Genomic DNA, 13,508 nt, shown 5'->3' on the forward strand with positions numbered 1-13,508 from the left:
GAGAAGCACATCATTCTTTTTGGTTTGATTTTTTTTTTTTTTTTTTTTGAGATGGGAGTCTGACTCTGTTGCCCAGGCTGGAGTGCAGTGGCATGATCATGGTTCACTGCAACCTTGAACTCCTGGGCTCAGGCAATGCTCCCACCTCAGCCTCCCGAGTACCTGGGACCACAGGGGCATGCCACTATCCCCAGCTAATTAAAAAAAATTGTTTTTGTAGAGATGAAGTCTTGCTTTGTTGCCCAGGCTGGTCTCAGACTCCTGGCTTCAAGCAGTTCTCCCACCTGAGCTTCCCGAAATGCAGCTGATAGTTCTTTCTAATATTAAGAATATTTAAAATAATTTCTAGAAACCCAAAATTTCTAATTTAGGTTTTTTTTTTTTTTCTCATACTATAGATGCAGCTCAATCTCTTTTAGAGAATGCTCAAATAATTGTTTTGCTGTTTTGGCTTCCTTCAGACATGGCTCTAAGGACGCAGGTTGAAAGTGAAATGATTCATTTAAGACCACATATAGTCCCTGGCCTGAATCTTCAAGCCGTTTTCCAAAATGGGAAATCACTTCCCTAAGAAGTGCACGTAACCGTAGCTTTTTCTAGCTTTATTTACTTAATAAATACATACCGATTCCTAACTTTCTTTAAGATCCTGTGCTAATTTCAGGAGGCATAAAAGATTAAATGAAACAGATTTTTAAAGAGGCAAGGTCTTTTAGTCTCATGGTTATCTGTGATGATAGTCTGTATAAGAAGTTTTAAAAAATGTAAATGTGTATGGAGGCAGGGTCAATACGTTCTGTCTGGGGTAGGGAGGTTGGGACTGAGAAAGGTTTTACAGAAGCAGAAGCATTTGAGCTGGTTCTTTAAAGACAAGTATGATTTAGATGGCAGAGGCAATGGGCAGGGCTTTCTAAGCCTTAGAATAGCAGTGGCAGAGGCATGGAAGTGCTGAAGTTTTCTTAATAGATTTAGGGACTGGCCAGGAGACTAGCACGACCATCATGTAGGGGTTTTGACCGGCATAGTCGAAGAGAAGGTTATAAATTTGATGCCAGATTACAGAACATTCTGAATGCCATCTGCATTTTTTTTTTCCCCTAGCAACTTCTGCTGATCGCTTTTATCGAATAGACAGATCTCAGGTAAGTTTTTTTCCAGCCTGCTTGTAAAAGTGAAAAATTCCCAAGTTAATGTACTTTATTGGTGGCTAATCTCATAAATTTTTCTAACAAAACACACCGAGACACTTACAAATTCTGGAATGGTGTTCATAACCTAAGCTATGAATCTTTTATTTATCTTCACATGTGTTATGATTTATGGACTCAAGATGATATGGCTTGATCTTGCAAATGGGTACAGAAAATAAGATGACTTGTAGACATTATCACCAGCCTATACTGCAAATTTTCATTTACAAAGATATTTTTACTCCTTCTTAGCCAAATTTTGTATGTCTTTTTAAGCTCGTTTCTGTTTAGCAAGTTTGAGGTCCCAAGTATATAACTAGACTACTTAGTTTCAGTTCTCCAATCCCTAGAGGTCAGCAATGAGAAAAAAAATACGGTTTTGCCCAAGTTAAGAAGTCCTCCCATTATCTGAATTATCCTAGAAAAAAAATGTACAGTATTGAACCTAATGATGAAGATGTTAACCGTGCTGCTTAGCTTTGACCAGATGATGGGGTGGAAGTCCAGGCTATCATACACTCTCACTGGGTCAATGGTATGTGGGTATCACTTCTCTAACAGTATTTGGGAAGACGAGGCAAGACCATTTCTAGACATACCTAAAAAAAATCCTGATTAATTGAAAATCCTGAACCAAGGGGATTCATCTCTCCCCATCTCCCACTGCCTGCCATAGCGCAGCTTTGGGGAGGATCACCAACTGATCAAGCTCTGACAACACACTGTGATCCTTTGACATGTTGGAGAATATCATTATTCCTCGAGACCGAGAATACTTGTTTTGTTATTCTTCATGCAACAGACTTCTTGTTCTTCCTTAGGAACATTTGCACTTTGTGATGGAGATTTCCCAAGATGAGATTTTTATTCTGGACCCGGATATGGTGGTGTCACAGCCAGCGGGGACACCTCCGGGCATGCCTGACCTGGTGGTGGAGCAAGCCTCGGGGTGAGTGTGCCTCTCCTTGCCTGTGAGGCTGGCCTCAGGGTGACATCCATGTCTGGTTTGCCTTTGAACTTGACATCATTCTAATAACATCAAATGATTTTGAAATGCAGATTTTCTTGTTGGGTTTCCTTAGAGTGGTTATTATAAGTCTGTCTTATGAATGGCCATGTAGAAACAAAACCAAATTTGCACCATGTACAAGCCTTCTTTCTCCATCACAGCAACTCTTCCTAACAAACCTAGAAAACACTAGTACTTGTGTTTGTGCTTACACGTTTGTAGTAACTCTGTTGTCTACATTAAAAATTGACACAGGTGATTTGATACTTTTTCTCCTCTTCCTCCTCTTCGCTATTTCCAGGCTGCTGGAGACATGTAGATTGTATAATAACTATGATGTACCAAGCACTTTTTAGGAGCTCTGTCCTGTGTCTCTCTTTTATTTCTACCACATAGTGACTTAATCATCTTAAGTGCTCTGTGCTTATTTTCTCATCTGTAAAATACAAATAATAATAATCCTCACTCAGAGAATTGTTTGGTGATTAAAAGAATTGATATGGATAAAGCACTTAAAGTCATTCCTGGCATTTTTAAAACATGCATTAAATAGAATGTTATAATAATAATCATCATCATCATCATTCCACAGTGACCTTGAAAATTTGGAACAATTATCCTTAATTCGTAGATTAAAAAATTGAGACCTAAAAGGTTGTGTTACTTGCCTAGTATTTCACAGAAAATAAGTAGAAAAAATGAGATACAGTCCTGGGCTGCCTGATGCCAGAGCCCATGCATTTAATGACCATCTTCTACCACCAAAACATAATTAATATTTCTAAGTTATTTCAATAACTCAAAACTATTTATTTAGAGAATTTTGTGTGCCAAGTCTTAGTGTAAGCACTTGGGAAATAATAGTACAAAAATAAAAACAGATAAGAATCTTTGCCCTTGTGAAATTTAGTGTTTTACTGGTCTATGAGGCCTGAATTATTGAAATAAGAATTGCTCTAGAAACCATATACAATGTACCCAAATAGTTAATGCAAATGGTATACGCATCCTCATACAGTATGAATAAACAGGCCACTAGGCTAGCACAACTGCAATGTCATCTTCATCCCTGTTTTCCCCTTGTCACTTGATTTACTTTTTTTTCCACTTTTTTGCTTCACTGCTGCTATTTGTGAGTGGTTTCTCACTCTGCCAGGGGCAGTTGATGTCCAGTATGTACCAAGTCTGGGGGGAGAAAAGAGAGGCCACAAGTGGCTGTGTAGAACAGATAGAAAGCTGTTCTCAGGAAGCCAGAGCCGCGATGTCAGAGCATGGGGGAAGGCTGACAGGCACAAGGGGTAGCCTGATGCACCCCTGGGAGCCCCAAAGGTGGTGGGGAAGGCCACCTTTGCAGGGCACATTTATGCATCAGACCCATCAGTAGTGGGGAAAGGAGGTAGGATGTTCTGTCCTATTGCAGAAGCAGCAGGTGCTAGAGCCAGGTTAGCCCACCTAACCTGGGCTGTGACTCTTGATCTAGTAAGGAGAAAGTCCATTCTGCCAAATTGCCCTGGTCTTTGCTCACTTGGTCATTCTCTTTTTCTTTTTCTTGCTTTCTTTCTTTTTTTTTTTTTTTGAGACAGAGTCTCGCTCTGTCGCCCAGGCTGGAGTGCAGTGGCGCAATCTCGGCTCACTGCAAGCTCCGCCTCCTGGGTTCATGCCATTCTCCTGCCTCAGCCTCCTGGGTAGCTGGGACTACAGGCGCCTGCCACCATGCCCGGCTAGTTTTTTGTAAGGTCGTTTTCTTCATGTCAAATAATGGCCAAAAGGAATTGCTTTGGCCTGGCTAGACCTCTGTTAGCTCTAGCTCCAAAAATAGAGTAGCCTGAAAATCCACCAGAACTTGAATCAGTGCCTTTCTTATTTCTTACCAGTTGCCTCCCCAGAACTAAACCAGGATCAGGGAAGCAGTGTAACAGAAGGGGCTTTGTTATTTTCTAATCTGTATTTCTACACTAGGTCTATTACTTCTTATTCATGTCACATTTAAAATGACTTAATCTTGAAAATCAGTTTTCTCAGCTGTAACGGGGACAGAATCATACAAATGGTTCGTGATTGTTGAGATAAGTGAATGAAATAATAAATATGTAGTATCTGGTAAACATTCCATAAAGATGAATTTTGCCTCTCACATTTACAGGCAAGATTCATCTTCAGAAAGTGGAGATGAAGTCACGTGGCTGACTTTGAATGCTTAACTGTCTGGTGCCCTTCTTTCTCTCAGGATCTCAGACTGGTGGAATCCTGCCCTGCGGAAACGCATGCTGAGTGACAGTGGGCTGGGGATGATAGCTCCCTATTATGAGGACTCAGATCTGAAAGATCTCAGCCACTCCCGCGTGCTACAGTAAGAGTCCTCTCGCTGTTCTTTTCCTCTGTGCCACTGTGATTGCTGGGAGAGGATGTACTGTGGGCTGTGCACCAATGGGCAGGATTCTCTTTTCAATGGCGCTCAGGCTGTCTCGTGCAGGTGCTACTCTGTGTTTGAAATTCCATGCAACTTGCTCACTTTTATCTACCCCAAACTCTTCATGGAGCTCCACCTTCCATTTCTCTTGCTTCTGAGTCACGTTGAGCCCTTTGCATGTGGACCTCCCCATACTTTAAACCTCACCAGGGTCTTGTTTACTGGAGTCTAGCGTTTATCAGACGTCCCTGTTTGCCACATCATAAAGACATGCATGAGAGTGATCATGAGTATCTTGAAAGTGACACGTGGTTTTTCATTTGTGAACACGTTATCTTGCTGTTTCATTGGTCCTCAGTCCTGAGCCTGTGCACGTGTGCTCTACCCAATATTGCCACATGGTTTTGTTGGCTAAAGCTGGGTGCTGCCCATGTTGTGGTTGCAGTCTCTGTGGGTAAGCAGTAAAGCATTTGTTCGTAGATCAGAACAGTACATGTGCTTTCTTCTGAGGTCTGATCATGGTGAGAGTGTAGGATGCATGCTGAAGTTCCACAGCAGTGTTGATGCCTTCGTGCTCAGTGAATCCACCTTCCTATCATCTCTCCTGGTGACAGATACATTCATGAGCTCCTACTCTTTAATTTCAGGCCAATCAGTCCATCTCAGAGGTTATACAAATCCAGTGTGTTCATGAAACTAGACTGATTTTCAGTTTACCTGGTATCTTAATCAAATAGTGACAATGGCCTTGTAACCACACAGCCTTCGCCTTTTGATAGAATAACGAGATTACTAAAGATTCTTAGAAGCCTAGGGTTAACTAAAGAGGCAAAGGAAGTGCTTTGTTTCTGAAGGAAGACCAGAAAGCAATTTCAATATTATGAAGGGGGAAAAAAATGAGAAATTTGGAGCTAATTATTTCATTGGCAGAGTTTCGAGGCACACACCCTGAGGGCAAAAGGAGACTGCATTTTAATCGCTTCTCTCTATTACCTCTTATTTTCTTGTGTGAAGAGGGGAAAGGAACAAAAATGAATTACTATGGATTTTTCTTTTTAATTAAACTGTGTTGTTAGTTTCTGATGGCATTTTGATTGCTTACAATTCAGGATGTTTTTCCATTTCCTTTTTATACAGAATTGAGGCTTGCGAACCAGGGTGAGTCAGCCACCCACGGATGGCTAAAAAAGTGGCCATTTATCTGTGGGCAGACTTATTGGAAAATTAGAGTTTTAATTAGCTACAGAAATAAAATTAAGCCTAGACAAACCAGATGAGTATTTTAGTTGTACATGTATATAGTCTGTTTCCACAAAGCAAATATGAGCTCAATCTAGTTTTCTAGGTCCTGATTTTTCTATATGTAGCATACTGATGTACATATCAAGATAAATAAAATAATTATATATAAGATAGTAAATGTTCTTCCCAAGAATCACAAATAAATTTGCCACTTTACATAATAGCCAGGTTCTTAAAACCAGATGTCAAAATCAACTCTTTCTGTTAATTTGAGTTATATTATCCTTTTAGGGATTTCTCTTAATTTTTGGTTGATCTTCAATTGACAGCTATAAGTTTTCTGTCATTTATACTACTTTAATTCTAAAATGCCCAAGAGTAGTAGACACTTAAAAAAAAAAAAAACCTGAAAAATTACTTTGAAAACAAGCAAAGGGACATTCAAACATTCACTCCTCGCCTAACGGCTTCTCCAACTGAATCTCCAGACATCATGCAACAAAGACAAGTCATCTCCACTAGGTTCGGTGTGAATTCCTGCCTCATAAAAGACACAAGCATATTAAAATTGTGTTAAGTCACTTAAAAATCAAACTAAACTAGATGCCTTACCGCAACTTTTAAATTAATTCTTTAACTATTACAATTATTATGTCCATTTATTTCTTAGAATATCTTTTTATCTCCTTCAGACATCATCTCTGACACAAATAGGTGTAATTGCAGTTGTGGAAATAACTAACAATGTTAGTAATAACTAGTATTGATGGAATACTTCCCACTTGCTTTGTATCGTAATTAAATAATCTTTCAATAATTTTGAAATTTAGCCATTGCTTAACAGATAAGTAAACTGAGGCTCCTAGAGGGTAAAATATTTATCTTAGGTCACTTCAGATGACAAGTGTGGTTTGACCTGAGGTCAGTTTGACTTCTGACTCCATGCTTTTTCCATTGTCCTACACTATCTTCCCAAAGGGACCATACAAAGTCGGCATACCAGAGCCACAGAGGTTTACTTTGGTTTCTATTTCTCTTTTACATTTGTAAAGTGAAAAATCCTACAATATAGGGGTACTATGCATGCACATTAAATATACAACTGCAAACTTACCCAGAAGTAAATATGGCTGAGAATTATTTTTTAAGCATTTTTTCTTTAAAAGAAGAGATTGAAACAAAATATAATGGTGGTAAACTTCAGTTTAAAATTATTAAATGTATATAAACTATGTTCTCATCAAAATGAGCGTAAAAATTATATAGAAGGCCATCATGTACCAACCACCTTGATTTATTATGTCATTGTTTTTCTATATTTGCATTATGTCTTTCTTTCAAGCCATAAACAACATAAAGTAGTGGAAAAAATATTGTTTTAGGCTGGGCGCGGTGTCTCACACCTGTAATCCCAGCATATTGGGAGGCCAAGGCAGGCGGATCACGAGGTCAGGAGATCAAGACCATTCTGACTAACACGGTAAAACCCCATCTCTACTAAAAATACAAAAAATTAGCCGGGCGTGGTGGTGGGCGCTTGTAGTCCCAGCTACTCGGGAGGCTGAGGCAGGAGAATGGCATGAACCTGGGAGGCGGAGCTTACAATGAGCTGAGGTAGTGCCACTGCACTCCAGCCTGGGCAACAAGCAAGACTCTGTCTCAGGAAAAACAAACAAACAAACAAAAAACATTGTTTTATGGTTTTGTTTTGTTTTGTACAAGTTGGAGTCTTTCTAATTGGAAAATCTGTAATCTGAGATGCTCCAAAATCCAAAACTTTTAAAGTGCTGACATGATGCTCAAAGGAAGTGCTTATTGAAACATTTTGGATTTCAGATATTTGCATTTGGGATGCTCAGCTGGTGAGTATAATGGAAGTATTCCAAAATCCTAAGAAAATAAAAATCTGAGACACTTCTGGTTCCAAGCTGTTTGGAGAAAGGATACTCAACTTGTGTTTTTGTTTTCGCCTGTGTTATATAATACATATATTTTGGAACTTGCCATTTCACTCAGCATTGTATTTTTGAAATTCATTCATATTGATAGATGTGGGTTTTTAATAATTTTTGTTATAGAATATTGCATCTTACATATGCTATAAATTATTTCTCCATTTCGATATTGATTTCTAATATTCTATTATTTTTAAAAATGCAGCAAACTTCCTCTGCCCTTCTGTGTTGCAGAATATATATGCAGTTTCAGCTTCCTCGATATTGCAACATTTACCTTCCCAGTTAGAGTATTTATGAGTCAGTAATTGAAACGACCCTGAGCACTTGTTGTAATAATCTAGGTATGATCAGCATCTGTTGCTTTAAGCTTTAAGGCCCCAGTCAACTTGGGAGATAGGAAAGGTTCAATTTTAACACCCTGTTGACAGTGCCAAATAACTCACTACATAAAAAGAAATCAAAAGAGAAACTTTCAATTCTTAGAACTGAAAATACTACTTATTAGCGTTTTCAAGACACTGCTAACGTGGTATTCGTAGAATGATTTAGGACTCTAAATTCATTTATCAAGGGAAAAATGATTGTGTGCAAATAAGCAAAGCACTCAATTTGATAAATTGGAAAAAATCCCAGCGTAAAGAAATGAGAGGGGAGAAAAATAATAAAGATAACAAGAGAAATCAGTGACAAGGAGAATAAAACAGACAGATGATGAACCGAAAGTAAAATTTTTGGTGGGGCGCGGTGGTTCACGCCTGTAATCCCAGCACTTTGGGAGGCCGAGGCGGGCAGATCACAAGTTCAGGAGATGGAGACCATCCTGGCTAACACGGTGAAACCCTGTCTCTACTAAAAATACAAAATAGCCGGGCATGGTGGCGGGCATCTGTAGTCCCAACTACTTGGGAGGCTGAGGCAGGAGAATGGCATGAACTCGGGAGGCGGAGCTTGCAGTGAGCCGAGATCGCACCACTGCACTCCAGACTGGGCGACAGAGTGAGACTCTATCTCAAAAAAAAAAAAAAAAAAAAAAAAAAGTAATAAAAAATAAAAATAAATAAATAAATAAATAATTCTTTGAAAAGATAAATAAGACAAAATTCTGAGAAGTCTGATTTAAAAGAAAAAAGTACTGAAAACAGAAATATACCCACAATGCTTTCCCCATATACCTACAATGCTTTCCAAATCACTCAGGGCATTTCTGTGCCAAGCAGCCCTTTCCCCTCCAAATTGCAACTGACCTGGCTCTGTTGGATCTTCTCAGCATTTTCCCATGGTTTTAAACTTTAAAATCGTCCCTTAGATCCATCAACCTCCCTTTTTCTCAGGCAGAGTGAGAGGCAATTAATATAAAGAGGATGAATTAGATTTCTATCATTACTGGAACTGGTTGCATTTTTATGAACTGTTTCCATTTAGAAACATTATGATTTTAAGAAAGATAGACACATGACTACTTATATGCAGGTCTTATAGGAAAGACTGTAATTCCAAAGTAGGATACGTAATGTGTACAGTGTCTTCAAAAGCTGTGAACATAATAACGAATATTTAAGAACCAATTTTGAAATGAATTGGTGAGAAGTGGTTGACTGACATTATTACTGCTGGGACCATAATGATTTTGTCTTTAAGTTAAAAAAAAAAAATGTTTTCAAGGTTCGAGGAAGTTCTATTTAAAATGACATGATTCTGGAAATGTATTTACTCTTATCATTAATTGTACCACCACGATTAGTGACAAGACTATGTTTCATTTGGCAGAAGATTAATAAGGAGGGAATTAACTTAAATTTTAGCAGATCAAATCTATTTGAGTTGTAAGGAAGAATTTTGCCACTTGAAGATCTATGAGATAAGAAAATAGGCATGGAATGAAAACTCTGATGTATTATTCTTCAGTTTTCTTTGAGAAAAGGACTGACTCACGTCTGAGTCAGATGGGTTAAGAGCAGACAGGTAAAGGGGCTAGGAGGCACTGCTTTTGTTTCTGAATCAGAATAACTTTTTTCTGGTTCTTAGATTTTGTAGTTTGTAAGAAACCCCCAAATGACTGAAAGAGGTGTTCTTTTTCTCAGTGTCCCCAAGTCCTAGGCCTGAAAGAACTAAAACGGACTGTCACACAAATAATATCTTGGCACTAGACTGAGACACAGGGGAAACGGTGTAGTGAACCACACAGAGGGCAGATATTCAATCCAGATAACTGTCTCTAGGCAGGTATCTGGTACCCTATCAGCTACACAGGACTAATGGGTTTTTATGATCGGCAGAGGATTTCTGTCGACAAGGAAAGATAGTGCTAGCAAATGTTTAACTATAATGTGTGAGGTCTGATTTGTGATTTCATTTGAATCCTAAGAAATAGCATAAACGATTCAGTCCATCATGTATTGAACAAGTCAATATTGGGCACCTTCAGTGACTGAAGTCAGGCACTGAAGATATAAAACTAAAGAGGAAATAATTATTGCCCTTGAAGAGCTTATATTTAAAGGGGAAATATTAGACCAATTATTACAATTCGTACTAATAAGTGCTATTATGGATATATGCATAGAGTGTTCTGGAAACAAGATGAAATAGAATTTGCTGCTTTTTTTAGGTTTCACATTTTTACTTCTAGAAAGGATGAACATTTAAAGAATTAATGAAAATGTCAGCCTCAAAGAAAAAAAATAGGCTTATTAGGGGTTCTATGTATATTTTCTTCATCTTTTACATATGAACAGATAAGTATTTGTCCTTCCTCATTGTGTAAACCAGAAATGTCTCTCAAATAATAGAAAACACTCGATGTAGTTCAACATCCCTGTATGTTATGTGTGCTTAAGGAAATTTGGTCAACCAAAATTATTTGGAGATATCAAAACACCTAATAATACTTTAAACTGAAAAGCTGACCTTTTTAGTATAGTCTGCAATTGCAATTCTGAATCACTATATCAAGAAAATAAAGCCCAGAAACCTCCTCTGTTCTGAAAACTCAGATGTGCTAGGCTGATTATGGGAGAAATAACTTCATTCCTCTCTGGTCCTCAACTATTTTCTTTGTTCAGTTTCTTCTGGACATTAGGTTATGGCCTGAACCTAATACAAAGGGTAATTGTGCTTATTGTGAAAGCTTCAGGTTCTCAACAGGAAGACAGACTATTGGACAGCGATTTTGATTTTGGAAATATTCTTTGAACGTCACAATCAGATAAGTGGGAGAAAATTAATCTTAGTGGGATGCAGGTTTTGCTGAAATGTATCTTAGAGATGAAATCAGTGCTGTCAGGATAAAGATGGCTCCTGGCATCTGTTTCACTGAGATAGTTGGGTTCCATTTCTACCTGCCTTTGATGTCCCTGCTTACCTTTGACTGCTCTCAATCTTGCTCACCCTGAATAATCATTCCAGCTGGAAAAATACAGGATAGCTGACATATGTCTTCCTTTCTTCTTCTTTTTCTTCCTGACTTACCTCGAGTTTGAAATGAATTGGTGAATTAGTCTATTTGGCAAGCACATAATAACACTCTATTCCTATGAGTGTGTGAAATATTTAATAAGAGATTTTGCTTTGTTATTTTTGTAATTCTTCCTCAATCAGTTATGCATATGGAGGCCCTAAACCACTCAGAGGAAATGGATTTAAATTTGCCTCTCCACGTTCAGCTAGTGGAAGAGTCAGAACGGAATTCCCTGCTTACCAAATCTTATTTTTGACTGACATTAAAAGAAAAACAAACAAACTTACTTTAATGTTAAACATCCATTTTATTTGAAATAATCCCAGGAAATTCTCACCTTTCATTGCCATGAGTTCCAAGTTTTGCCAATGATTAGAGTATGAGGAAATATTAGTGTTAAGTGGCTCTCTTTTTACATTTGTAAAAACTGGCAGCCATGTTTATTCACACTTCAGGAATACTGTGAATGTGAGGCAGTATTGACTGGATCCCTCTTTAAAGCATGTGAGTTCCTTGGATGACCAAACTGTGCATTTCTCCCTCTGTCTCCATAGCACTTTGCACCATACTTAGAATGGTAGGCATTCAACAAGGCAGGCTTTTCGGGTTAATGGAAGGATGTTCCATTCATACAACATCCCTTGATAGAAAAGGTGCTCTGTCAAACCAAAATAGATACATGTCTATTTATATTGCTATACTAAACCTAGTACTTATCAAATTATAACAAAATAATAGTGATAACAAAATAATATGTAAAATGTTGACCATTTTTGGTAGGCTGTAGATTCCATTTCTGTATTTCAAATTTGAATGTAAATATGCTTGATCCAGGGAATTCACAGATCAAAATAATAAAGATGCACTTGAATGCCTGACTTGGAGAAATGTTGGTATTTCACAAGTGAGAAAGTAAAAGGTAAGTATGGTGGGTATAGGAAGATGTAGGCACTGTTGGTGAGCACAGTGATAGGTAGAGTGGCAAGGAAGAATTGTTTCCCAGGCACTCACCTCCAAAATAGACTGTTGGTCCATTTGCTGCATTCTCCAACTTCCACCAACTCTTGTTTTCTCAATATATCTGCCTCAGGTGAATAATTTGATTAAACAGATCTAAAGTATGAAAGAGTGATCATTTTGAAATACTTTCAAAAAATTCGCCTGCAAATCTCAAGTTGCTGGGATTTGGCGCAATCATCACTTACCATATTCAGCGTGGGGTTGAGGAATGTGAAAGGGATGTCATCTTAGTACTGGACATGGTGGTGGTTGGGGAGTTATATAGGGCATGGGACTTCTTTGAGGTACTTCTGGGGCCTTCTGAATCCCCAACTCTAAGAAGATCAGAACAAGAGGTATCTCAACACCGTGCTAGCACTATGTATTTGGAAATCAGGGAGATGGAGACCACATTTCCCACCCCCCCCGCCCTTTTTTTTTTTTTTTTTTTTTTTTAACTTTTCTGGATGATTGTGCCAGGCATCACGCATAAGAACAACAATCCTCTAACAATTTTTTCCAATACTCAGTGAGATGCTGGTCTTACTCCATGATTCCCTTAGAATCTCCTTAAAGGTGGAAATGAAATGTTATAAGTTAAGTGCCTCCCACAGCTCTTGGAATAGAGTTGAGTACATAGCAGTTTTTAATATCTAGCACTGGAGTAATTGAATTATTATCACAGTCTGTCAAGCCCATTTTTATTTCTTGTTTTCAATATTACTATGATTAATCTGCATTCATTATATTTTTTTTCACAGAGCTCCTTGAACTGATCTATAAGTGAGAAACTCTCTTGTCTTTAGACACATTAGAGTCAGGAGGAAGCAGACGCTGTTTAGATTCTGTTCCCACTCTCTCCTGAGAAGGGTGGGATGGGAGGAGATGTTGTCGGGAAAACTTTTGGGTATGTTACAGTTATCTTCAGAGGTGCCAAACCAGCTTCCAACCCCGCCTAGTTTTGTCTTCCATTTTCTAAAACTGGGATCAGAAGTCCTTATCTGGATTTCCTAAAAATAACTAGCTGTGGCTGAGTCCTTACTCAGTTACCACAGGGAGATATTGCATATCCGGGATCACGAGATAAGTGAGGTGCCTTCCTTATAAGCCCCACGTGCTAAGACTATAAACGTGGCCCTCATGTGACTTGCCTTCACAATCCAGAGCTCCCTCATGTTTCAACTTATGCTTATAAAGAAAAAAAAGGAGTCCACATTCACAAATCCAGATGGATGATGTCTCA

At 38.4% G+C, this 13,508-nt stretch overlaps 1 protein-coding gene across 3 annotated transcripts in view; it reads left to right on the plus strand.

Annotated features, from left to right (window-relative positions):
* Window positions 1–13,508, plus strand: part of DGKI (diacylglycerol kinase iota) — a 467,119-nt gene that overhangs the window by 388,985 nt on the left and 64,626 nt on the right. The window contains exons 26-28 of one of the 3 annotated variants that reach the window (XM_030932674.1): window positions 1,132–1,142; window positions 2,012–2,139; window positions 4,427–4,549. In XM_030932674.1, the coding sequence (XP_030788534.1) occupies window positions 1,132–1,142; window positions 2,012–2,139; window positions 4,427–4,549 (262 nt within the window). Of the gene's footprint in view, window positions 1–1,101; window positions 1,143–2,011; window positions 2,140–4,426; window positions 4,550–13,508 lie in introns of all 3 variants that reach the window. The other 2 variants (XM_030932675.1, XM_030932676.1) reach the window with 2 other exon arrangements.

Source organism: Rhinopithecus roxellana, chromosome 6, assembly GCF_007565055.1.
Source record: "Rhinopithecus roxellana isolate Shanxi Qingling chromosome 6, ASM756505v1, whole genome shotgun sequence".
NCBI classification, from domain to species: domain Eukaryota; kingdom Metazoa; phylum Chordata; class Mammalia; order Primates; family Cercopithecidae; genus Rhinopithecus; species Rhinopithecus roxellana.